The 27,723-nt window shown below is 38.2% G+C and overlaps 2 protein-coding genes across 2 annotated transcripts in view; one reads left to right on the forward strand and one right to left on the reverse strand.

Annotated features, from left to right (window-relative positions):
- LOC142344799 (uncharacterized) overlaps window positions 1–22,601 on the forward strand; it is a 31,310-nt gene extending 8,709 nt beyond the window's left edge. Inside the window, exons 3-4 of the mRNA XM_075396749.1 lie at window positions 17,626–17,992; window positions 20,222–22,601. Of these exons, the coding sequence (XP_075252864.1) occupies window positions 17,626–17,992; window positions 20,222–22,538 (2,684 nt within the window). The 3' untranslated portion in view covers window positions 22,539–22,601. The remainder of the gene's footprint in view (window positions 1–17,625; window positions 17,993–20,221) is intronic.
- The window catches only part of LOC142344795 (putative lysosomal cobalamin transporter), a 358,318-nt gene extending 334,728 nt beyond the window's left edge, over window positions 1–23,590 (reverse strand). Inside the window, exon 1 of the mRNA XM_075396741.1 lies at window positions 23,585–23,590. The gene's annotated coding sequence lies outside the window, so the exon portion shown is untranslated. The remainder of the gene's footprint in view (window positions 1–23,584) is intronic.
- Between the last annotated feature and the right edge of the window lie 4,133 nt (window positions 23,591–27,723).

Genomic DNA, 27,723 nt, shown 5'->3' on the forward strand with positions numbered 1-27,723 from the left:
GTACGATAACGATTAGTCTGATGATTATGATTGGTAAATTGTTGTGAACATTACTTTTAACTTGGAAAGTGATCTTGACATGAAAAAAATTTTAATGTTGATTTGTTCTTGTGTTCTAACTTTAAGCATTTTGTTCTCACTTTTCCACGGTGAAAATTTTATTCATTGACTCCTATGTAAGAACTAATAAATGTTTTTGAGACAAGGATTTTTTCAAAAGATTCAATTTTCTTATACTATTACGCCATTCGAAAAGCTTTGCAACTGGCAACTGTTCATATGGTTCTTTGTTTACATTTAAAAACGGATGGATTCTGGTGCAGTATAAACCATAGAACGGAACATAGTCCGTCAAAACCATACAAAATAGTGTTGTTTATAATAGTAATTTATAGCTGAATTATTATAGGAATATCTCTTTACAAATTTTGTCATAAAACAATTGTATGGTAGCTTCCGAAACATAGCAAGGAAATAAATAGTCCTTTTGCATTGTTTGGGTAGACCGTAGTCCGTTTAATGGTAAGTAATTTCTGTCAGTCCAATTAGTTTAATAAAAAAATAGCCTATAATGAGATGGCGACTTACAAAAAATCACAGTCGACTGTCGTTGGGTTTGTAAAGACAAGACCGTGGCCTATCAATATTGATTTTGAAAAGACTTTGTCTACTTTAACCACGGGTAGGACTAAGGGTTGACGTTGTGTTTTACCAATGAAGGCGTTTTTCATGAGGATGAGTAAACCAATTGAGGTAGGGGTCAACCGAGGTGGCTATGACAAGAATATGCGTCGAATAGGATTCGACCATTTTTCGGTCGAGTTCTCATTGGACGATTAATTTAGGGGTAGACCATTTATCGACCAAATTATTTGGAAAAAAATCTGAAAAGACTTTGGGTTAGGTGTTTAGGCAAAAAATGTTTTGGGTAGACTAATGAGAAGATAGTGGTTGACCAAAACTGGGTTAAAAAAAGCGTGTCAATTTCTAAAAAATACTGTTTCACCAGAACCAATCATATGCTGATTGTAAAATGCAACAGTTTCACCAAGGTAACCTTATTAATAGCCGTGTCAGCAATTCCAGGCGGCTATTATTGCGCTTCTAATTTTTATTACGAAGTATTTGCCGTCTTCTGAATTTCTGCTAGATTCAACACTGAGGGAACTCTGTCGCCCAGAAAAGCGATCAAGTAAAATAAACCAAAGGTTCTGAATTAGCAAAGCAAGCGCTACTTTGTTACTCTGCAATTTCCGCCTCTTCCACTCTTGTACGTTGTTGAAAATTAGATTGCAATGAAATAAGTTAATTCACAATAAGGCCCGTAATATCCGTTCTGGTTACATGGGTAACAGAGGTAAGAAAAATACTTGATATCAATGGAAAGGAAAAACTCACAACTTTTAATCCGATATATTAAACGCGTGAGCTCTCAATTTGGACAAATTTTTTGCATAATCGCATTGAGCAGCATGTTTTAAGTGAACATATGAGAGGGTTCAATGACCTAAAAGGCTCAAAGTAGATGGGTGAGAACCAAACCTGGTACAAAAGACTTGAGTCTGTTGCAGTTCACACGAGGCTAAGAGGGCTTGAAAATATGCTGGCCAAGAGGGAAGATTTACTGTCCTAGGTACTACGTGTTTTTATTTTGCTCCAAAACTTTTTTTGAAGTTCTTTGTAAATGTGTGTTTTTCTGCAAAGTTTTAGCCGTACAGAATCTGTGATTTCCTAGAACACTTAGCTTTCAACTATGGTTTTGACGCTTTAATTCTCATTTTTTGCTTGATCTCAATTGCTCTCAATCTGAAATTTGTTTATTGATACAATCAAAGCGATCGTGAGAAACGGTGGTATGTAGTCGTTATAGCGCATTTGGTAAGGTGGCTGACAGCTAATCTGAGGGTCGAGGGTACGAACCCGTTTCGACATGAAAATTCCTTTTGTAGACATGAAAATTTCTAAACATCATTCCGCATGTTCGAGAGCACTTCTTGCGACGCTGATTTGTTTTATTTTCTGTGTGGGTTAGAAAGAAAAATGTTATTACTATATATTAAACGCGTGGACTCTAAATTTGTACAAAGTTTGCATGTTCAAGGGGCCTCTCAAAGCGCGTTTGAAAGCCGCTGTGAGCAGCATGGTTAAGCAAACATATTAAGATTTCAATGACCTAAAAGGCTCTAAGTAGAAGGCTGAGAACCGAACCTGGGACAGAATACTGTTAGTCAGGTGCCATTACCACGAGGCTAAGAGGGCTTGAAATTAAGCTCGCCAAGATGCAAGATTTTTTCCTGGGTACTAAGTGTTTTTCAATTGCTGCCGAACTAATTTGAAGTTCTTATTGTAATCGTGTTTTGCTGCAAAGTTTTAGTCGCACAGATTATGTGCTATCCTAGAACACTCTTAGCTTTCAACTATGTTTTTGAAACTTTACGTTTCAATTTTGCATCTGAAATACGGCTATTGATGCGATAAAAGCGATTACGAGAAACGATGGAATGTAGTCGTTATAGCGCAGTTGGTAAGATTGATGACTGCTAATCAGAGGGTCGAGGGTTCGAACCCGTGTCGGGTAAGCTTCTTTTTGTAGACATGAAAATTTCTAAATATCCTTCCGCCCATTGTTCGAGAGCGCTTCTTGCGACGCTGAGTCGTTTTTTGTTCCTGTGTGTGTGTTAGAAATGTAAATCCTATTTATATTTGCCTGAGCTATAAATTTGGTCAAAATGTTTGCATTTTTAACGGGCCTCTCGAAGCGCGTTTTTAAGAGCCGTATTGAGCAGCATGTTTAAATGAACATAAAGGGTTCGATGACCTAAAAGTCTCAAAAAAGATGGGTGAGAACCGAACCTGGTTCAAAAGACTGTGAGTCAGTTGCAGTAAACACTAGGCTAAGAGGGCTTGAAAGTATGCTCGCCAAGAGGGGAGATTTACTGTCCTGGGTACTATGTGTTTTTATTTTTTTTATTTTGCTCCCGAACTGCTTTTGAAGTTCTTACTGTAAACGTGTTTTTCTGCAAAGTTTTAGCCGTACAGATTCTGCGCTTTCCTAGAACACTCTTAGCTTTCGACTATGGTTTTGAAGCTTCATTTTTTGCTTGATCTCAATTGCTCTCAATCTGAAATATGTTTATTGATACAAAAAAGCGATCGTGAGAAATGGTGGTATGTAGTCGTTATGGCGCAGTTGTTAAGATGAATGACAGCTAATTTGAGGGTCGAGTGTACGAACCCGTGTCGACATAAAAATTCCTTTTAAAGATATGAAAATTTCTAAACATCATTCCGCATGTTCAAGTGCACTTCTTGCGACGCTGATTCGTTTTATTTTCTGTGTGGGTTAGAAAGAAAAATGTTAATCCTATATATTAAACACGTGGACTCTAAATTCGTACAAAGTTTTTGCATGTTTAAGCGGCCTCTCGAAGCGCGTTTAAGAGCCGCTGTGAGCAGCATGGTCAAGCAAACATTAAGATTTCAATGACCTAAAAGGCTCTAAGTAGGTTGAGAACCGAACCTGGGACAGAAGACTGTTAGTCAGGTGCAATTACCTCGAGGCTAAGAAAGCTTGAAGGTAAGCTCGCCCAGATGGAAGATTTACTGTCCCGGGTACTAAGTGTTTTTCAATTGCAGTTGAAGTTCTTATTGTAAACGTGTTTGCTGCTAAGTTTTAGCCGTACAGATTCTGCGCTATCCTAGAACACCCTTAGATTTCAACTATGTTTTTGACGCTTTACTTTTCAATTTTTGCTTGATCTCAATTGCGCTCAATCTGAAATACCGTTATTGATGCGATAAAAGCGATTACGAGAAACCATGGAATGTAGTCGTTATAGCGCAGTTGGTAAGATAGATGACTGCTAATCAGAGGGTCGAGGGTTCGAACCCGTGTCGGGTAAGCTTCTTTTTGTAGACATGAAAATTTCTAAATATCCTTCCGCCCATTGTTCGAGAGCGCTTCTTGCGACACTGAGTCGTTTTTTGTTCCTGTGTGTGTGTTAGAAAAATGTAAATCCTATTTATATTTGCGTGAGCTCTAAATTTGGTCAAAATGTTTGCATGCTTAACGGGCCTCTCGAAGCGCGTTTTTAGAGCCGCATTGAGCAGCATGTTCAAGTGAACATGTCGTGAGGGTTCAATGACCTAAAAGGCTCCAAAGTAGAGGGGGTGAGAACCGAACTAGGAGGGTTTAAAAAATATTCTCGCCAAGAGGGAAGATTTACTGTCCTGGGTATTACGTGTTTTAAATTTGCTCCCGAAAGTTCTTATTGTAAACGTGTTTTTCTGCAAAGTTTTAGCCGTACAGATTCTGTCCTATTCTAGAACACCTTAGTTTTCAACTGAGTTTTTCATGCTTTACTTTTCGATGTTTGCGTTATCTCAGATGCTCTCAATGTGAAATACGTTTATTGGTTAGATGAAAGCGCTTGTGACAAACTGTGGTTTGTAGTGGTTATAGCGCAGTTCGTAACATAAAAGACTGCTAATCTGAAGTTTGAAGTGTTTTTCTGTTACCATTATCCATAAAATCGCTATGAAACTAATTTTTAATTACTGTTATATTTTTCATAGTAAATATCAGTCGCAATTGAGCACAATTGTCAACAGAATATGTTTTAGGGGCCCTTAATCATGCAACCTAGCGTAATACATGCGTTTTGAGACGCATTTTATCATACTTTTGAAGCTAATATGCAGATATTGCGCTGATTAAGCTTGCGCCATAGCCAAAACAAATGCCATTATCCAGAAATTTGCCGTAGAAAGAGCAAAATACAAGTAAAATACACATAGATAGCTTAAGTTGTGAGACTTATAGCTGTTACACGAGCAGCATGGCTTCGAGCAAGAGTTGGTGCGAAACAGAAGCCGTTACTACTTTTAAACCTTCTCTTCTTGTTAGTGGGTTTCTGGTTATGATTTTGCAGGCCTGCTAGTAGTAATTAGAATAATTGTAATTACAGCATCCGTGGTGCACTTCCGAAAAGATTGAAAACAGAACGTTTCACAAGATCCCAACTGGTCATGCAATTACAAACATCTAAAGTTTAATATCACTAAACTCTTCGAAGTTTACACACTCCTCCGAAGTTTAGTCTCACTAAACCCTCTGCTCACTCTTGCTTGTGCGAAATTCTGTTTCCGCAACTTCTGCCTTTCTACTATTGTCAATTCAATTTGTAACAACCAACGCGCTCGTATTGTAGGCAGAGAAACCTTAATCTCTTTGGTAAACATTGCAGCTTACATTCGAAATCTGTCACATTCTGTAGAGGGTTTTCATTACTGCACAAACAAATGATTGCAAAAGTACGTTCTGTCATTCAACTGCTGCTAACCATTGTTCAAACGTCATTTTATACTAAGTGAACGTTCTCTAAACTCCTATTTCAACAAACCAACTCCGCTTTGTCAAACATATGCTGATGTTTCCATTACTGTTTGCTTAGTAAATATTGAACGTTGCTTTGCAAAGCTCATATCGCTCCGTTTCTGCTCTCAAAATTAACTAACTGTAATTCATCAACGTCAAACGCCATTTGTTAAAAAATTAAATGAAATCAACCCTAAACTGTCAATTGTTATTCCACGTATTCAAACCTATTCCTGCTTTTTTGCAATTATACATGCCCGAAAGACCAGATTTCCTAAAAGCGCAAATTTTGACCTCCCGGGTTTAATCAAGGCTCAATCGTCCAGGAGGTCAAGTTGATAAAATTAAACACTCACAAACAAAGTCCTGCCACAGTTGCGCCTTCTCATAAATTTTTGACCTGACTCATGCAGTGCATGCGCAAATGCCTCATGGGTACTAAGTAGGGAGTCAAATTTCAAAACTTCATATCTCAAGTTCTGGGGGTCCACATCAATTCGGGTAAAATTAAAAATAGTAGGGTGCCAACATGTTGCATACCAAAAATTATTGTCCTAGCCTTATCTGTTGCGAGTCATTTAAATTTCGAATTTTTTAGGAGTCGTGGATGCCGAAACCCGAAAAAACCTCTTTTGTCCAAATTGACCGGGATGGCTATTTGTAATTGTTTCGGGTCTTCATTTTATCAGTTCGAATTGATTCGGCAGCCCGAAAAGGGGCAATTTCCGGTTTTATACTCTGGCCATTCCAAAGAACTATTTTCCGGGTCATCGCAAAGCCCTGACTTCGAGTCGCACACTGAAGTTAAAAACAGCACCACTCAAAAGCACATGAAATTTCCAAACGTCGAAAAACAGTTAGGCTACTAGCAATACTCCAAGAGCAATTTAATCTCTACGTCCCGCAGCACTTGCATGCGTTGATTCAAATCACAAAACTATCAAATTAGCCGCGTTTAGGAGATATGCAAAATTTGAAGATATGCAACCGGCCGTTAAACCCTACGATATGTGAACAATCATTAGGGGAACATCTCACAAAATTTTGTAAATGCACAAAGAATACAACTTGAGATGCGGGGGCACAAGTTTTGTGACACAACTATCTTTGTCACTACCTGGTAAAACTTAATTATTTGGCTTCAAATCCAAATTCGATTTTTCTTCAAAATATCTAGGGAACCTCAAAAAAAAATTTGTTCTCTAATGGATTTCTAAAACTAAATCTCTCATTTAAACTTTGGCCTGATGCACAAGAACAACTTCGATAAGTAACCAAAATTTATTGACAGCTCTCTGCTTTTTTTAGTAAAGTGTTTTTGCAAGACATCATCTAACTCCTCTCAGTGGCGACTTCGAAACAACAACTTTTTATTAGTGAAAGCTGAAATACCTAACTTAAATAATAGAGAAATGTCTAAATTTACTTTGCTTGATTCATTCATCTAACATAATCCAAAATTTAAGCTTTCTACACTCGCCAAATAATTAAATGCCATTCTCCTATGACCTGATTACTGTACTTTTTTAACTTTCATGTATTTCTACCAAGGGAAGTGAACCACACAGGTTTAGCTCCAGATTGAAATAAACTAACCGCAACAAAGATTTGACTAGCGGTTGAAATAATCAATTAAAATTTTGCTTTTTCTTACTGAACCATCAACTCGATTTTTGATCAAACTTTTTTTTGTCTCGGGATATAAATCCTCCCCGCAAATTCAAAATCATTACAGAAAAACTAATAAGTTGATTTATCAAAACTACATACATTTGTCTAAACAAACTTTTTTCCTACGGTTATAGTGCTTAATCAAATTGTTATTTAAAAACAAATTCAAACAATGTGCGAAAAAATCGACTACATAGAAAGGAACTCGAATGTTTTAGTTGCCTGTGTTCGTCATACACTGGTAGAACGGTACACGAAAAACTTCCTCTGATGCTTGAACGGATGTCCACCTCTTCTTCCACTGTAGCTGCAATTTCTCCTTTAACTTTGCCATTACTGCTGTATTGATGCTTTCTAACGGCTTCATTTTTCTTTAACGATCGGTTATCCAGCCACAGCTTTGCAATCTCCAGAAATCACGATGCAATTAATCCACTTCCTGCTCAACATTCATCGAAAACCTGCTAGTCATTCCTTCTAGGCGGTTGATCATCATAAACTCAATTATTAAACCCTGTAGCCATTGACTTTGGTCTGATGTCCCTACTCTGTCAATTCCAACACAACGTCCGAAACACCACCATTGAGCTGACTTTCGTTCAATTGCATTTGGACAATTCCTCCGTGTGCTTTCCCAACTGTTGGAAATTATTCTGTTCGGCTGCTGCATTGACGTCTTGAACTTTGTGTGTCTCACATACCAACTGCCGATCAATTCTTTCTAAACTTGGGCATTTTCCATTCCCAGTGCTCAGTTTTAAACAATTGTCATCAAGCCCGTTAGTTATCAACATATGGTTTCTTTTAGTTTTGAAACCACCGACAAAACTGATCGATGTTGCAGTTACACTGTCACATGCTTCTTCATCCAATTTTGTTGTAGAACTGGCTTCAACCTATTGCATCGCTAAGATCAAGGTCCACATCTGAGAAAAATGTACCCGTAAAAATTTCAAACAAGTAGTCGTCAACCGACTGTTCATCGCTCAGCTCCTCAGAGCCTCCTCATCATGCCTAACTGGAATACAAAACACAACTCTTCAACCAATTTTTTGTTCTGTCAGTTTTTCTGGCGCCGCTATCCTACATGCTTAGAGCTGCTTTGCAGCTTTCCTAATTTGGTGGACCACGACCTTCATCCGCAAACGCGTCCTCAGATCCGGTTTGCATTGCATCAGAGGAGCTTGGAATAGTTATTTTACTGCACCTCTAATTAATTTTTTCTTACACTACTCCAGACAGATGTTATCTGCACGCTTTTATCGATACGCCGCAGCTGAACCCAAGGCCAAATTATTCACAAATTTTCCCGCGTTGCCAAAATTCATCCAATAAAAGAGCTGCCGGCGCTCCTGCTGCTATTAATTACCTGAATTTGAGCACACTGCTGTTGTGTTCTCCGATCCACCCTACCACTGGCTTCAACGGATTCTGCCTTATTTCCCGCTTTTTTGAAATAAAATCTGGCTTCTCTCATAAAAAATGGATTGTGTGACAATGTACGTCAAACTGATTCAGCGTCTCTGTCAGTTTCCATGCTTGTTTCTCTGGAGTTGACCGCCAATAACCTCTTGGTAAATCACTGGTTGCTTTCAAGACCTCACCTTCACAATTTTTCAGATAACCATTTCATCTTCCATCCATTTGAGCTTGTCCAAACTCAATTATCACGCCAATATTTCCAAACTTAGAAGCCTGGTGAAGGCAAACGATTCACCAATTGATAACCAAACTTGATAAAATATTAGTAGCTCAAGTCGCAAATGTAAGTTAACTATAAGTGTGCTATCAGTAATTTAACTGATAAAACAAACTGCGCACTCTTGATCGGCTTTGGTTGCATTGTGATTTATCATCTAATCATAAATTAATTCGCCACCAAAAGAAACAAGGAAACAAAGCCCAAACAGGAGCGCCACTGTCGTCTTCTGAAGTTCTGCTAGGTTCAATAATGAGGGGACTCTGTCGCCCAGAAGATCGACCAAATAAAATAAACCAAAGGTTTTGAATTGGTGAAGCAAGAACTACTTTGTTACTCTGCAATTTCCCCATCTTCCACTCTTGTCCGCTGATGAACATTAGACTGCCTTGAAATAAATTAATTCACAATGAGGACCGTAATAACAATTCGTTTTAAATTGATAAGAGGTAAGAAAACACTTGCACGTCTTTGGAAAGGATAAACTCAAGACAAGTTACAATAAAACTAATAATAAGTATCCGTGGTCCGCTTCCGAAATGATTGAAACCAAAACGCTCATAAGATCCCAACTGGTGATGCAATTACAAATTTATGAAGTTCAGTATCACTAAACTCGCTCTCTAGTTCTCTTCTCTTCGGCTGAAGTTTAGTCCCAGTAAAGCCACTGCTCTCTTGCTTGTGCGAAAATCTGTTGTTTCCACAATTTCTGCCTTTCCAATTGTGTCAATCGTTTTATACTCAACCAACGCACTCTTATCGCGAGCAGACATTAATCTCTCCAGTAAACCTTGCAACTTTCATTTGAATTCTGTCATATTCTGTAGGACTTTATTTATTGTGCAAACAAATCATTGAAAAATTGTGCTCTGTAATTCATTTGCTACCAACCATTGTTCGACCTTATTTTATTAATGGAAAAAGGATCACAATACTCCAATTTAATCAAACCAACTCCACTTTATTACACAAATGCACATGTCATTTCCATTACGGTTTGCCTAAAAAAAATGAACGTTGCCCTAAAAAGTTCAGATCGCTCCAATTCCTCTCTCAAAATTAAATGGCTGTAATTTATCTCTGTCAAAGCCCATTTGTAAAATAAGAAAATGCAATCAGCCCTAAACTGTGATCAATTGTTATTCCCAATGTTCAAACAATTTCGTGCTATTCTGTAATTATACATGTCCGAAAGAGCAATTCCCAAAAAGCGCAAAATTTGACTTTCAGGGGTCAATCAGTGCTCAGTCGTCCTAGAAGAGGGTTCAAGTCGACAAAAATAACCATTGTCACTGAAGGTACTGTCACAGTAACGCCTACTCTCAAAATTTCATAAACTAAAGCATTGTGGGGCAAGGGAAGTGGATTTGCACATGTCTCGTTGTTGTTCCGTAAGGAATCAAATTTTTAGGGGTCAAAGTGTTCTAGGGGTCAAAATCAATTCTGGTAAAAGTAATTAAAATTTGTGGGGTGCCAACTAGTTGCATGCCATAAATTGTTTTTCTTAGTACTATCAGTTGCGAGTCGTTTGCGTTTTCAAAATTTGTAGGGTGCCAACTAGTTGCATGCCAAAAATTGTTGTCCTAGCACTATCAGTTGCGAGTCGTTTGCGTTTTGGGTCGTGGGTGCCGAGCCGATTTCGTCAAAATTGACCGGGGTGGCTTTTTGTCATTAAGTGTCTCGGGTTATCATTTCTTTTTGAATTCATTCGGCCAACAAAAGTAGAGCCTATTTCCTGTTTTTGAAAATCGGGTTATCCCGAAGCACCCGGAAGTGAAAAATAGCATCATTAAAAAGCCCATGATCCCTCCAAAAAATTAAGCATCTACCAATACTCCACGAGCAATTTAAATTTTACATCCCGCAGCACCGGCGAGCGCTAGTTCCGTGCACATTAGTGGGGGGCAAATTTGACCTCACAATCAACTTCCCCGTACCCAATTTAGTCTATCACCCAATTTTCAGGTCAACTCGACGTCAAAATTTTGAAATTGCGGTTTCTAAAGTATAATCTACTTAAACCGTTTTTTTGTATTCAATTACGCTTTTATTTCCTCAATTTTTCCATAAATCACCCAATACACTAATTCCCACGTTAACTCTATTGCGATTGGTTAATAATTTTTTCTTAAAAAAATCATATTTAACTTTAAATTGTCAAACCTTCAAATCATTCTCCTTTAGATGCTAATATTTTAGTTTGGAAAAGTTAAACCGGCAGCGCATCCCTAAATAATGTGAACAATCATTAGGGGACAATCCCCACAAACTTTTATAAGTTCCAGAAAAACATAATTGAAGAGATGCAGGTTGAAGTTTTGTAATCCCCTTGTCTTTGTGACTTGTGGTAAAACTTAATTTCTTGGCTTCAAATCCAATTTCGATTTCTCAAAATATCTAGCTCACTTCAAAATCTAGTTTGTTTATTGGATTTCTAAATTTAAATCCTTCAGTTGGACCTTGGTCTGATGCATGAATAGAACTTCGATAAGTAACGGGAGTGTATTGACAGCTCAATATGCTTTTGTTCAGTAATTTGTTTGTTCAAGATATATCACTTAACTCTTCTCAGTGGCATCTTTGAACCAATAACCCTGTATTACAGAAAGCTAAACTCAAATACCTAAATTAACTTTTATAATTGGGAAATCTCTAAATTAACTTCGCTTGATTAGCCCATGCCAACTGGCCAAAAATTATGCTTTCTATTTTCACTCAGGAATTTTTTTCATCATTACTTACACACTTTAATAAGCATATTTGTCACATAACATCGACCATCCGAGCTCATTCTTCATCCCGTAGTCATTAGAACAAGAGCCTCCTGTTTTCGCCAGCGGTCTTCAGTCTGTCTTAAGTCTGTTTTGTACTAAAAAGGCAAACTTGGCTTCTTAAAATCGTTACGTTGCGCCGTAATATGTTCCTTTATTACAGCTGGGCCAGGAAGTAGAGGGAAACCAGATGCGAATTCCCGCTCACTTAAAATCAAGTTTTCAGCACGATTTTATCAGCATTTGTCTGGCAAATTCATTTTCTGACCATTTTTTACAAACATTTTTTGCACTTTCCTTAGCCAACTTAAGTAAGCAGTTTTCTGCGCTTTCGGCGATTGTCTCACTTATTTTGAACACTTTCTTTAAATAATCCCACTCAGAAGATTAAATATTCAAACTTCCCTTGCGCAATAATCTGCAGTTTGAGATCTTCCAGCAATTTCTACGATTCCTACACACTTCCAGAGCAGAAGTGAAAAAATATCGGGACGATCTTTTGAAGCGGCTCAAGGGATAACGTCCCATAGAGGACAACTGAAAATCTCCGATGGCAACCAATTTCCATACTTTCAGAGAATTCGCAACATGGATCACTAGATATAAATGAGCTCTATTTTGGAGCTTTAAAATTGTAAAGAAATTGCTGAAGGATGGGCTCTTGAAAATGTTGAAACTCTGCAAGAAATAAGATTAGGTGCTGAATTTTCAGAAGAAATCACTTGACAAATGTTTATTAGGCAAATGTTTTAAATGTTTATTAGGCAACCTAGCATCAAAAAAGCTTTAACGTTATGGGGTTGCGTATTTGCCAATTCTATTTTTTGTGGAGATAATAAGGATTAGTTTTTATAACCTTTCCAAACTCAATTTATAACCTTTCAAATTTTGTATCTTGTAGTATATATTTTCTATAAAGTTTTTTTGAAAATTCGCTAAATTGTTTTAAACTTGAAAATAACAATGAAAACTCATTCAAACGCCCAATTTGCCCTTTTCTTTGGGTTGCAATACCTCTGCAACCTGTCACACTATTGTTTTGGCATTTCATAATTTATCGACATGCTTGAATTGGAGGCAACAACTGGCTTTTTCTAAGTACAAACCACTTTTTAAATTTTGCGGATTGGCTATTTTCTAATTCTTTGCCTTACTCAAACGATTTTATTATTTAGAAGGCAAAGATTCAAGCTGAAAAATTGAAAGTGGTTTTTAAAAAATGCAGCTCCGTTATAATCCATACATCACGTAAGTCAGGCTAGAAGCCTGTTTTCAGACGCCGTACAAGTTTTCAAAAAAAAGTTCGCTCAATTACAACATTCCTGTGTTCTTACTTTTAAAAAAACCTAGATGAAAATGATGTCAATTCAATTAAAAAATTCTTTAATTTGTTTGAATTGCTTTCCGAATAAATTGAAATATTGTGAGTCTTCTATATAAAAATCTCTAAACTTGTGAACAAAATTGTTCAATTCGGTGATTTCACACTATCTCAAAATTTGTCCGTCCAAATTAATGAGTTGGACCATATGCAGATTCATGTATCGGGCCTCCTTTGTCAGCCATTGTCATTTTATAATTAGTTGTTAGTGATTTGGTTATTCTCATCATTAAGGCATCTTTTCATTTCGAAGTTAGATATAAAATTGTTAAACAGTAAAATGTGATGCTCTCTGCAAACTATTTTGCAAAATAATTTGAACAATTCCTTAACGAAATTCGATAGATTTTCAATTGGTCAGTTCGTTTCAGCCCAAGAATTATTCATAGGAGATTGTTTTGCTGTCGTTGAAAAGCCTCTACGTGACCTCTTGGGGCTGTGCCATAGACAGTTGTTTTGATTGATGGGTTGATTTTTTTTCAGGAGTTTATTTGCATGCTAGTTGAAAAAAAATACTTTCTGACAGAATAAAAATGAAATTGTATTTGTTTTTCTGACTCGTAATTATTCTAATTAAGTTACATCGCTATGTAACCAAACACTGAACAATTTTGCATATCGAGGCTGCTCTATTTTGACCTCATTCGACTTCACAAATGCGTTCAAATATCTCAACTAAAGCATCTATTGTTGATCATTTACCTGTAAAGCCGAGTTGTTTTTCGACCATAAATCGTTTTTAATTAGGAAAGACGTCAATTTTGAATGCAGGAGTTTCAAATTTTCCAATTACTGGTATGAGTGATATTGAACCTTCTTTGTGTATAGAAATATCTCTAGCAACTTTTAAGGCTTTTTGGTTAGACTCCATTACCTATTATCCATTGTCTATTATAAAAACCCATGTGATCAAGGCTGAGATTATTTGCGATTTCGTTGTGAACTTCAATTTCCGTAATTGGTTCGAGATATATACTGTGTTGCCTATTTCTCACGTGCTTGAGGCGAGTTTTCCGGCGAGTGTTGGCCCTATTCCGGAGAAGTTGTTTATCTGAATGGCTGCTGGTGGATTGGGTTTACCAGCGGTTGTTGCGTTTGATATGTATTTTTTAACTCTTTTTTTAGAATCAATATTTGCTAAAAAAGTTTTCAAAAAGGTTATATTTAGTTTTCTGGACTAAGGTCATTGGAATGTCTTTATTTGTGTTAGGTTATAACTGAGATAGGTTTGAAAACTTTTTGTTCACAAGATTTCTACAACTTCTTGTTTATCCAGCATAACTGTAATGATTTGAGGTATCATTTTGTAAAAAAAAATAAAATTTGGATGCTGTGTTGAATATTGTTTCAATGACTGGTTTTCCTCTTTGTTTAGATTTCAGACTACAATTGAGAAGTGCTTGCATTTTGCACAGTTTTATTTACGACGTATTTCTCAAATAATTTTGAGTTTATGTCTACTTTGGAGTTTTCGTTTGTTTCAACTATGATACTACAACAGTTATGGCAATTTCGATTACACTTGATTTGCATTTAAAGTCTGGCAAACGTACGTCAATAGTAGTTTTCGCTAATGTCGTATTTCTCGTTGTTTCATTTCTTGATTTTAAGTTGAAGCCCAGGTTTGAGAATGTTTCGATAAGCTCTGTTGCTAATGTAGAGTTTTTTGAAATCTTGCTTGAAATACCCTCAAGCATTTTTATGCAATATTTCGAGCAATATTTTTAAGTGAGTCATCAATTCATGTAATGTACAATCTCTATATAAGATTGTAATGAACATTGACTGACCGAAAAGTTGCCGAATAGGGTTGATTGCTCTCTTTAAACGCATATTAGTTTATCTCACGACACATAATTACTACACCTCTAACTTTCCCCTTGTTAAATTTTTTTTATATATCTTGACAATGTGCTGAAGGTTCGGATTTTGGTTTCAATCAAGTCTCATTCAGAGCAATTAAACAAAATTGGCTGAAATGTTTTTAACATTTTTCATAAGGTCATCGTAATTAGCGCCAAGTGCGCGAATCCTTTGAAGCTTCAATGGACAAGTTTTTGGCATCGTTTCTGCTTCTATTAGCTTTGCTCTGTGGGACAAATTTATCTCTCCCCGATTGGTATCGTGAAGTGGTTTGAGGCTGTGCATGGATGGTAGAAGGCTGTTATTACTATAAAACAACTTCTTGGCATATACTTTAAAACCATTGTTAATGCACAGAAACTAAAATCGTTGCTCAATTCGTCTGAAAAACGTGAATTCTGTTTCTGTTCGGATTGCCTGTTCCAATGCTAATTTGACGTTGCTCGTGGATGGTTGCCTTCATCAATAAAAACCAACTGTTCAGTCAACCAACATCAAAAACTAACCAAAATTAGTCGCAATAAATACCTGGACCATGTGATGAAAGTCAAATTTGCCCCGCCACTAAACTTGCACAGTCTTTTCATAGCCGAGGACGGGGCTAGAATGACTTTTTAGAGGTTAAACAGATTAAGGACAACAATTGTAAGTGGTTTTATGGTAATGGGAAATAATTTTTGGCAAAAAAACTTGTCCGTGTCAACAGTCAAGTCATTTGTGGTCGGGATGTGGTGGCTGCTTCAACTGTGTCGGATTGCGCAATTGCTGAATGCGTGCTCTTGAACTTGCCCGACATTGTTTACGGCATTAGTCTTCAAATAGCTGTCTTCAAATTTACGGCAGTTTTTGCATAAATCAAAAACTGGGTCGACTCAGCAGCTAAGGACTGGGACAGATGTATAATAGGAAAATCCTCGCTAATCAGTTTGTATGTCGCGCGTAACAAAATGCTTGTTTTGGTTTAAGTTTTCAAATCAACTGAACTCAAGACGATTATTCAAAAAATAAAGGAAGTCCGGATTTACGTCAAGAAGTTTCGCCGAAAAAATTGGCAGGAAAATTTAGAAAAGACTTGAAAAAATGCTGCGTGGGAAAAAAGATTGCTTTCCCAGATCAAGCATTTTCTTGCTAAAAATTAGCATCTGATGAGCTAGTCCCCATTAAAAAACCCTGAACTCAAAAATCTGCACGATGAAGTGAAGCCAAAAATCCATCAGGACTTCTCTACAGCTCTTATTTCAGTTCCGTGACCAAAACTGTTTTGCAAATTGACTGCTGCTGGAAAATTCGGAAAGTTCCCTAAACATGCGGAACAAGTCAGCTCCCGATCAATCTAAAGTTGCTCTAAAAACTAATTCGATTCGTGGAGTCAGCCAGAAGTGTGTTTTCATTAGTAGTGCATTTTATCCTTTGTTGTGCAATATTAACTAACTACCTTCGTCAAGAAGACAGGTATTTGCACAATAGGAGTTGTGGAAATTTTTGTTGGTCGAATGTTTTTAAGAGGCCCAATTCTGAGATAAATGGTTTGTTTGAAATCGTTCTTTTGGGAGTCGCACTGAAAAGGAAAGCTGAAATCTCGTACGATAGAATACTTCGATCTAGGAATAGAACACGCATATTGCAAAATTGGTTTTACGAACGCGTTCAACTGTTTTGCGCTGTTATCTCCGTACCAAAAAGGAAGAGGCTTCATTGGTTAAGAATTTTCTGAAAAATGAGCAGAATTTGCGCTGTACAGAGCCCACAAGTGAACTGTGGTCTCGTGGTGACCTCTGACAAAGTTATGATACTGCAAAGTAAAGATGACAATGGACTCCCCAAGTTCTTGGGGTTGCTGCTGGTAGTGCACTCGGTCACCACTTGTCTGCAGCTAACAAAACCGATAGTTGGACAAATGGGAATATCTAGATGATCCGCAAAGTGCAAGTTTGTAAAATCCAATTTGCTGCTGGGTGTACTTAAGTTATCGCAGAAACCTGAGCAGAACAATCCAAAAAGCCCTGGATAGCTAGTACTCAGGGTAAAGAAATAATATAATATGAGAAAAAGCAAAAAACAAAGAAAAAGCATTGCTTGGTTTGCTGATCCTCCAATACTTTCACTGGGACTTAAGTCTAAGAGCTAATGATTTCGGAGTTCAAGGAAACAAAAACTAGGCGTTCCAGATTAGCAGCGGAATAACATCTAAACCGGAATTTTTAATTACGGTGAAGTTGCTTGCCATCGCCGAGAAGACGAAGTTGCAAAACACGTCAGCATCCGTTATGCTCCTCTCGCTTTTCTAGCTTGCCCTCCAAACCTTTCTCCGGTATAGTAAAGCACGGGAGATCAGAGCATCTGATTCGTCCCGTTCCGGAGAACTGCTTTCGACTTGATCACCACTTGATGCTTGCGCGCAAACCGTTTTTTGCGACTGTAATGGCTGAAAGCTGGTTTGATTCTGCTGCAATTTTGGTCTGCACGAATAAATTTGATCAGATGTAAATGATTCGTGCCTCTTGCGTTGGGAGTTCTTAAGTGTATTTTTGTTAACGTTACAGAAAACACTAAATTGATTTTTAATACAATTGGCGGAGTGCGAGCTCATGAGCGAAACTTCACGCTAACTTGAAAAAAATTCCACAAAATTCACAAGGCAACTTGAATCAACTCAACTTAATCATTACCTTTGAGTTACATGACATTATCCTACCGTCAGAACAATGTGCTGAAATACCAAAAAAGTTGTACAGGGCATTCACTTCTTTGGCCTAAGTGCTTGAAAAATGAAATCTTGCTGCTAGCTGTCATTTTAATTCCCTAGATCAGGAATAAATCGATGAAATGTATAAAAGTGATAAAAACTAATTGATTGTTTTAGAGCTAACTAAAGCGTCAACTGATGATGACAGTGACTTCTCAGATCAGAGAGCAACGAACAAGTTCCTTAAAGTGTTCTTTAGTATTCAGTTCAACGTAAACGAATCGTTCTGTGGAGAAACTCAATACGACTTCGAAGGTAGCAACGGAACTGATGAAAAACCAAGTGGGAACATGGGAGATGATCGCAGGGTGTTAATTGCGTTTGAAAAGGAGAGGGAGAGCAGTTTCAAGAGGACATACTCGCCGGAGGGCAGAAGTGATGGGGCAGATTACTCAGTATCATGTGCCAGTTACTCACCAGACAGGAAGCCCAGTTTCTCTGTCAAACATGAGCAATCTATCTCAGTATACACAAAGAATCACAGGTGAGTTTAGTCTGAACTCAAAATTATTGGAGACTAGTCTAGGATCTAAATTTGGGCCGTCTCATCCGACAATTGTGGTGCACTATACAAACATACGTAGTTAAATTTACCAGCTGAAATAGATCCTCAGCGACAAATTCCTCCAAAGGCCTTAAAATATAGCTGCACATCAATTGAATTGAATAAAAAATGGGCTGATAAGAATGGGCTACAAAATGAAGTTCGAAAAGTTCCCTTACTTCCTGAACTAGAAAATAGATTTAAATTGAAGACATCTGCAGATTGAACGTCTAAGAATTTTTTATGCAATCCATTTTCATAGATGGTAAAAAAACAGATTGAACAAATCCCGTGTTTCTTCGAAGAAAGATGTGAAGAGGCAAAATACTAGTAGCTTAGTTTTAAGAAAAAAGCTAAACAGTTCTTCGAAAAATTGAAATTGAATGCAGCAATAATACTGATGCATTTTGCCAAGCTTGTGGTATCGGCCAATTTGGTAAGCCCTTCTGTGGGTGCCTTGCTTTCATTGTATATAATTGAATTATTCTAAATAAATTAAATTTAATATTCGAAAGGTGACTATCCATATGGATGTTTATATCGGTAATGGATGCTTATATCGAAAAGTTGGCTAAAAAATTTCCGATATTTTACTCAATTAGAAAATACTCCAAACCTACATGTTACGCATGTCTGAAAAAAAGTCACATATGTTTCAATTTATGGTAGATAGCGGTAGTTGAAGTTGTGGAAAGAAATTTAAAAAAATCGTGGATTGGTCTCGTCACAAGCAATTTTTCTTGTAAAATCTTGTTTGCAAATGTTCACTGCACATGTTCACAACTTTGTCTATATTGTCTTTTGACTGCTCTCAAGAGATATTTGTAGCAACTAGCAGCCCTGTGCTGCTGTTTATGCGATCTTTTTGACCGGTTGTTCTGACGGTTTTGACTTGTCCTCGCAATCCGGATAAAGAAATTAAACCTAGATGCAATTTAGGTCAAAACTAAGCTATCAAACTATGGTTTTACAAAGTATGTTTTCAATTTTAGACATTACAAACTTGTGATCAAATTTGAGTTTTGTCACCATTGATCTCCTGTCCTTAGGGTCCTGCCTTGCTTCTGATAATATGCATTCGTAAAGTGGAAATTTACATTAGTAAATACCACGTCAAAAAGAATATTTTGCTAACGTGTTAACTTTATCCGCGCGCGCTCAGTATACAAGTATTTGTACTTTTCACTGAGGTTAATTTTTTGTCTTTTTGTTGGTAAAACCCGCACCTCTCTCCAACCCTTGCCCCACAAACTCGCTCAGCTCCAATTCCACATCCCCTGTCTGCCACAGGACGTCCCTTATACCCTCACTCCGCCCCGTCCTCTCCCTCGTAACGCAATCCTGCCGAGCATATCCCAGCCCACCTCGAAAAACCCGAGCACATACCCTTTTCTTTTGCTTAATTTCGCCGCTCTCACGGTTGATAACCTTACTAAGCGAATTCTAGTTACTGACAAAGCCAACTGGGGTCTTAACCTACCCATAATAGCCTGCTGCTCCCCCCCCCCCCCCCCCCCAGCTAAGCGTAGTAGCCAAATAAAGCATAGCCCCCAATTACCGTAAATATACCATAAGGGGCTATAATGGGACAGTCCTGCCAACTGCACACCAGTCTTAGGAGATCAATTCCTTTGACGGTAATCTGTCATGCTTTAGTTTTTCTGGGACTTTCGTTCGTTTTTTTTGTTTTAATAAGTCGGTTTTTCACGTCAATTTATGACATTCTCCATTGAAATATTTTAAACTCAAATTAAAAAAGGCAAAAACTGAAGCAAAACTTAAAAGCGTTTTAAAAGGATGAAACCCGTGCATTAAAAGCTATATTGAATTAAGAAAACAACAAAACTTACTAGTGCGCCCTAAAAAATTTGAAAAAAATTAGTTCCTCAATTTTGAGATTGAGGATTCATTTTTCTCTCGTAAATTTTTTGTTTCGGTCATGGGGGTCAACGTCAGCTATTTTCTGCAATATGCCGGATTTTCTTTTGTGTTCATAAATAGAAAAAAGCTTAGTCTAAGTACACATTAAATATAAAAAGTTGAAATCCGCAGAAAAATTGCGTAACGTACATCCCTTCGTTTTCAGTAGTGTCTTGTCAGTCTTGATTTAAGAAGAGGTCCCTGAACTTTTAAGCATATTACTTCTCTATGAGATCGCATGTGTTTCAGTCATGCGTTTCTGAACCTAGAAGTGACTTGTCGACAAATTAAATACAAAACGTCAGTCGTAGTTATTAACGAATCATCAATCCTGACCTCGACAAAGTACCCTGATCTCAAAACTATGAATAATGATGTATTCACACTTGTGATCAAGCCTGGTGACAATTTCGACGCCGTGCAACTCGCTATTCTAAACCTGGAAACCTCCGAACAGCTTGATCTGTCGATTTTAATCTTGGAAAAGGAGAAATCGGTTGCATTCTGGGAATCGGACAAAGCCGAGACGATACCCGAGCAAATTCCAGTTACGAAAATGGTTACGTTAAAATTTGTGCAGGCAAACAGCTATACACAGCAGTCTTATAGGTTTGCGATCGCGGCCCGACCAGTGAAATTGATGACGGGTGGAAGTTTTGAGCCAGTCAACTGGAATATTTCAGCTGTGAATTACAGATATGAGCAACTGTTTTCGAAAGAAAGTTTAAAAACGTTTGCAACTCCCTTGAAACCAATAATTCAAAATCTCTACAACACTTTATGGCTCAAAATAAAACGAGGAGTTGACTGGTCTCAAATTGTACAGACCCCAGCTGGTAAAGAATTACACGACTTTGCAGCATTCGTCCAAAAGCTCACTCGGCCATTTGATACAGAAGAAGCATACAACCTGACAATTGGCGAGGCACTTGAAATCATTGCAGCATTTGTTGCGCAGCCAAATTTAGCAGAAAGTCAATTAGCCGACTCTGTTGAAAAGAAAAATGCGATGGTGAGTACAGGTAGCGAGTTCATTGCAAAGGTAATGGGGTCAATTTATGACTCAGTACTAGAAAATATGGATGATTTATCAATGAAAAGAACTGGTGTAGAATTAGAAAATGGCGAATTGCAATGCACCATAACTTACGAAATTCGCCCTATGGATTCTACGTTTGTCTTGTACTCTGGTTTGGGCACCGAACTGGAATTTGCACCCAAGAGGCACTGTGCCGACGAAATTTATGCAGGAGACAGCCTAAGAGTTGACCTGTTCTTTTACCATCTGAAGTTACGGGACCAACATGACAGTTTTAATTGCGATGTAGAAGGCATCATAAGTGGCAAAGAATTCATAACAATTGAGCAGTATTTGGATGGGAAACTGTGGAAAGCGACATCGATGTGTGGGATACCTGAAAACTCGTCTTTTCAAGCGGAAACAAATCACGTGAAAATATTTTACGATCAGCGAAGAAATGCGTCCGACGATGATCTTGATGACCTTCAATATGGTTACGTCATCAACGTTGTTGCGTATGGAGCTGAAGAATTGAATAGAACGGTCAATTTCGAAGTAGAATTTGAGCAAAAGATGGAAGGTATATCAAACGAAACCGACATTGGGTCAAGGATTGAAAATCTATGGAAAGAAATTATCATTGACGAATCATTATTAAACCAAGTACCTGTGTGGTATTTGGACGTGAATTCGAGCGATAATAACCTAACAGCTGATGAAATTGCGGATACAACTAATATCAAGTTCGACATAGGTGAAGGGAGCGAACTGGACATTTTGCAGCTCCGTTATTTGATGTACAGTTTGATTAGGCAAGAACTGCTGGCAGGAATTGCCATCTTCACAGATGAAACCATTGAATCGCCTGAAATCGGATTTCTTATGCTGAACATGCCAAATGTTGACTATGATCAAAACTTGACAGAATTTCTTGAACAGATAAAATTGAATGAATTTGGTTTCCCAGATATCGACATCACAGGTTCGGTCGCAACTGCAATTTGGCCAGGAGTCGAGATGTTCGTAGATGTTGATGAATGTGACGAGGTATTGCCTTTGCTAAGTGCGGGTGAGACGTGTAATGCGGGAATGGACGCAGTGTCAAATTGTGTGAACACGTTGGGAAGTTTTACCTGCAAAGGAACTGTGCTGAAGAACCAATCCACCCAAAATAGTGCTGGAATTTTGGCGGATGTAAAGCAGGATAATGAAGACGAATCCGCGGAGGGAAATGTAGCCAGAGCTTCCGGAAGTGGACTTGCTCTGTCTGTCATTGCAGGAACTTTACTGCTTGCTCTAATAGTGCTAATTGTGGGCTACTGTGTTTACAAAAAGAAGTATCTAGCATTGAACTACAAAGTGGGAGCGTCCAGGGCCAGGAGAGGTGGATCTGGCGGAAGTGGATCCGGAGGACGAAGTGGAAGTGGTGGATCAGGTTCAAATAGGAACAGTACCACCTCACAAAGGAGATCAAGTGGTGCTCCTAGCACGCGACGAAGCAATTCCAACCAATCCAGACCCCGTAGTCAACAGGGACGCGTTTAAATGGAATATACAGAACTAACAATAATTCAATAATAATTTTTATAAATTTAAGTTTTATTTTAACCCGGGTTTTCTGATCAAGCCACTACTCCTGCTCAGCCATCTGAGAGAACATTGTTGCATTATTGAACTATGGAATGGTAGAGAACGATATAGAATAGGGGCGTCGGTGCTCTAGGTCAAGTACACATCGAAAGTTCGATATCATTCAAATGGCGGAGCGCGAACAAAAGAGCGAAAAGCGAGCAGGTTTACGCTCAAAAATAACTCTTACTAATTATGAGTGGATTGCGAAATTTTAAAAAATTGGTATATTTTTCTTGTGAGTCAGTTAATGGCTTATACAACAATTCTTGATTTTTGTTTTCCTATGACTTCGCCGCGTTTGCCACATTAGTGAATGATCTTGTCGGGTCTCATGAGCCATATATGACCTAATTTAAAGGTATCGGTTTATATCTAAGGTTTCAACTTAGATATTTCGAAAGGGTGAATTTTTTTATTCCGTTCTCGATAATAGTATCTTCGGCGCTTTACTGACCCATAACTGTAGCGGTTTGAAAATCTTCATTCCTGTCAATCCTATAACAACTGCGATAATACGTGATGTCAAAAACATCAAGAATTCTTTGCTAATTTTGCTTCTATGGTTAATTCTCATTCGTGATAGGTCAAATTGGCACCCTGTTAGGGCACAATTAAAACATTTAATTGGTTTCAAATCATGTCTTAAGGTACTAACAACCACTTCGAAACCACGTGATTTCGGCAAAATCTGATTCTTGCTCCGACCCACTTTAGTGGGAGGAGGAACTATACTAACGGGTATTTTCAGTCAGTTTTGCTGATCGATATGTTCTGCTTAGAGGGCTGTAAGTGGCATCATTAGAAAGCCCGAACAGCGTAGAATGTATAACTAAAACGATTTTTTAAATTTCATTTTTTCCATGGAGATATCGAGGTTTAAAATTTCACGAATATTTGACTGCTTTTCGTTGTTTCTGTTCACACTTTCCCTATTTTCAGGCAATTTTTTGCCAGTTTCGATTTAATAAGTTAGGTAAAAATTGGTAACGAGTGTTATTGTTTTTTCTCCAGAAGAGTGCGCGCGTCCGGTTGATCTTTCAAATTCAATGAGCAAAACAAGAACTGAGAGAAATTTTTATTTGTAATTTGAGTCTTTAGAACCCAAAAGTGAAACACCCCTTTTTTTAAATCAGTGGCTGTTATCCAATAAATGGGCCCTTCTTCAAGAAGTCGACTCAGAAGTGTGTTGCTGTGGGGGCCGAAGTCCCACCGGGTGGAACAACTCTCTGAGTCTCAAGTTGCAGATTCCCCGGTGAGATAATTCCAATTTTTATTACTGTGGCAGTCTATAAAGAGGAGAAGTGGTATATTGTTTTCTTATAAACAGTTTTTCGCACGCTCAAAAATAAAGTACAATTTATGAACAAAAGAAGCCTTGACAACTCAAAATTCACTTCAGACATTTGTTCCGAGATTAAGGTAAATGCCAACCCAAGCAGTGGTCTAACTCAACACAATCTCCAATCTTACAATAGAAAATAAGTATCTCATTTCACCTGGCTCTATTATATTTATTCCCGACACAGCCGACAAATTATATAAGATCCAGGTATTAGAACATCATTGGAAGAAACGAAAGTTGGATACATTGGATGGGGCCCTGATTACGAATCATGGTTCAACTCAAAATCAATATGGTCCTAATGCTTTTTCAAAAAATATTTAAGTAAAGAACTATAAGAGCAAGTCTACGATCTGCTAATTAATGCCAAGAGTGCACCCTATGTAGACGATGCATCAGCTGGTTTGAACTCCGAAAGAATTAGAACAGACGGTAACCTTCCAGATATAAAAACGTTGCTGCACACTGAAGTCCCGACTATCCGATATGTCCCTATCAATGTACGGTACAAAAGGTCAGAGCTTTTCTCTGACGTCATTACTGTGTCGTACGCGAGTGAAATTGCGTACTTGGTCTTGAGTCGCGAGTTGTGTTTATGTTCTATGTCCTACTTGCGCGGCGAGTGCGCTTTACAAAATTTCCAAATGAATTCGCTTAGCGAATCGCGTGAAGACTACTGTTTACTTTACTCGGATTGCAAAGACAGTTAGTGAAGAATAAATTAAATTGGGCAACTGTACGCGAGAAGCAAAATAAAGAGAATGAAAGAATAACTCAACTGTTATTCCAGAAGTCAAATAAAATGTGAACAACATTTTCCCGTTGTGGGAAAATGGTAGCAACAGACATGCATGTGAAGTAATAATGATTTATACACATGCCCCTCAGGAATGGGTACACTGAATAAATTAAGTACATCGTATGATAAGTTTACTGCACTAAATTATGATGTACGACATTTCTCCCGCTTTCAAAAATTAAAATTGCATGAAATAAAATTTTAATAACAATATGAATAATAATAATACTTATTCACCGGTTAAATAGTATCAACAATATATTTACTGGTTATCATAGCTAGTCATAATTAATAATATATCAGTTTTCACATGTCCTCTTCATCAATAATCAGTTCATTTGAAGTGCTATGATCAGCTGGCCGAATACGGGTGTCCTATGATAGGCGAGGGAAAGTCGTTGTGAATCGGTTCAACTTGAGTAGCAGTGTCCACAATTGTTTGTATCACTGAGGGTTGAATCGATTCTATGTCACCCACTCGACGCTTCCTACGGGGTGGAGCAAAGTTCGGGGGACACGAATTAGTGGAATCACCCGAGGAGTCGTCTTTGTCGTAACCATAATATTTGGGGCTTTTTCGAGTTCGTTTAGTGGATCGTGTTAGAGTATCGGGGAAAGATGTTGTTGGAGCTGGATGAGGTGATTCAATTGTTTCTTGCTGTGTGTTTGTAGGCGGGGGTGCAATAAGCACTTCTTCCGTTATAATTGGCTGATCGAGAGCAGCCTCTGGAATTACGGGTAGCACTTGCGGGGCGAAATTATCCGGAACTTTTGGCATGCGTACTCGCATTGCGCGAGCAATGTTAGATTTGTTCGAAGATACGCCACTACCACTCTCCCGTTTTCGATGTTTCATTTTCCTGTCTCCTTTCTGGATGCGGGTACACTCTTTGATATGGCTGAGTATCTTGGCTTCCGTTGTCTTTTCATGCGTGCGCGGTCCTCTACGGTTGATGTAATCCGTCAATTTGGTCTTTCGTTCGTCACGAGTGCCAAATTTTGCAATATCACTATTGCGTACAGTGACTTCCACCTTACCCGGCTCGCGAATGACCGAAGTGTATTGGTCGGTCTTTTGGACGACCGATCCTGGGGCCAACATCTCATACAATCCGTCCAGGTTCTTCTTGGATCGCTTGTGGAGGTGCTTCTTTCGGGCAATATTGAGTTGGACCGCGTGTTCTTTCAATGGGAGTGGACGATGTGCATGCGTGGTACGAAGGAAGCGTGATTCGTTATCTGTGCCTTGCCGTTCGCGATTAGTAGCATCCTTAGTCGCCTTGCACATATTGCGCTCAACTTCATCATCACTCCGGATGTTTCCCCAATGTTCTTCCGGCAGCAATTCGTTGGGGGTTACAGTTTCTTCATCTAAATAATGATTCAAAATTTTTTCATAACTGAGGTCAGATGATTTAGGTTGAGTACTTATATTACTAAATGGTGTATTGGCCGTACGCCCGAAGTGAGATTCGAATGGCGAAAGCTTAGTTGTTTTATGTTTGCATATGCGAAGCTGGTATATAATTGATTTTAATGCTGCTTTAATGGTGAACGTATTTAGTTCTTTGTGTGCGTCTTTAATACATGCCAAGCGTTGTTTAATTGTACCAATTAATCGTTCTACTAAACCTATTGCACGATGATCATTTGCCGGAGCTGGTATTAATGTGATATTGTTTTTTGTACAAAAATTTTTTACTTGGTTACCTGTAAGACAACGGGCTTGATCTATTCTTAAGGAACGAGGAACTCCATGAATTTGTATATAATTATCTAAAAATTTTATGACGTTCGAGGCATTTGCATTATCAACTAATTCCGCAGAAGGATACTTTGAAAATCTATCAATGCATGTTAAAATATATATTTCATGTTCTTTTTCGTTATTAATGGGCCCTGCAAAGTCTATTTGTATTTCTTGGTTGGGAACTATACATGGTGTATGTGCTTTAAATTGTTTTGCGGGAATAACAGATTTTAAATTTTTACCGATAGCAGTGCAAGATTCGCACTCTATTGCTTTGACAAGCAAATCGCGATTCATATATGGCCACCAGCAGTGCTGGGCCATACATATCATCCCCCAGCTACCCGGGTGACTGGCATGGAGGTCGTCAATGAGGGCCTCTTTGAGTGCATTGGGGATTGCCACCTTCTCGTCCATGCAGACACACCCGCCTGTCACGTGAAGGTCCCGCCAATAACTGTGAAGGTATGGGTTGAGGGCCTTCAGTCTTTCTTCATCCCCCCCGAATTATGCAGTCTCGCACTTCTTTTAAGACTGCATCTTTACTTGTCAGTAATGCAATGAGGCCTTTGCTAAAAACTTTCCCCACCACTCGTTCGAACGACATTACTTGGGGGCTATCCGTTAGCGGGGTACTTAGGTTGGAGTGCGATGAAGATCTGCGAGGCGTGCTCGTTGTTGCATTGTCAGTGAATGACACGCGAGGCGAAGCTCTAGTAGATCGAGTTGAGAGAGATTTTCCCTTGAGAGAAGATGCTTGTTGACTCATTGTTGATGAGATTTTTGTTTTTTCAATTAAATTGATTGACGAAAAGGAAGGCAACTGAATTTCAGATTGAGTTTGGGCAAAAAGCACTTGATTTTTGTTTACCAATTGGGCACGTGAGTTATTTAAAGTATTTGAGTGTGGCTTACTAAAAAAGGTAGGAATTTGAGGCTGATTTTTGATTGACAAGTGAGAATGACTTAAAGGAGTAAATTTGGATGTATTTTGGTGAGCGAGTGACGCTTTTCTTGTATTTACTAGTCTTTGAGACTCAATTTGTACGGGAGTAGTTGTAAATGGTAGACTATGTGACGCATATTTGGAATGATTTGGGTATTTAGTAACTCGCGTTGCAAAAGAGTCATCTAAGGAATGCATTTTAGTCTTTTGAGTAACTAGTAAAGGATTATGCCAGGCGGGTGTTAATTTGTTAAAAGACTT

Source organism: Convolutriloba macropyga, chromosome 8, assembly GCF_964194025.1.
Source record: "Convolutriloba macropyga chromosome 8, txConMacr16.3, whole genome shotgun sequence".
NCBI lineage: Eukaryota > Metazoa > Xenacoelomorpha > Acoela > Convolutidae > Convolutriloba > Convolutriloba macropyga.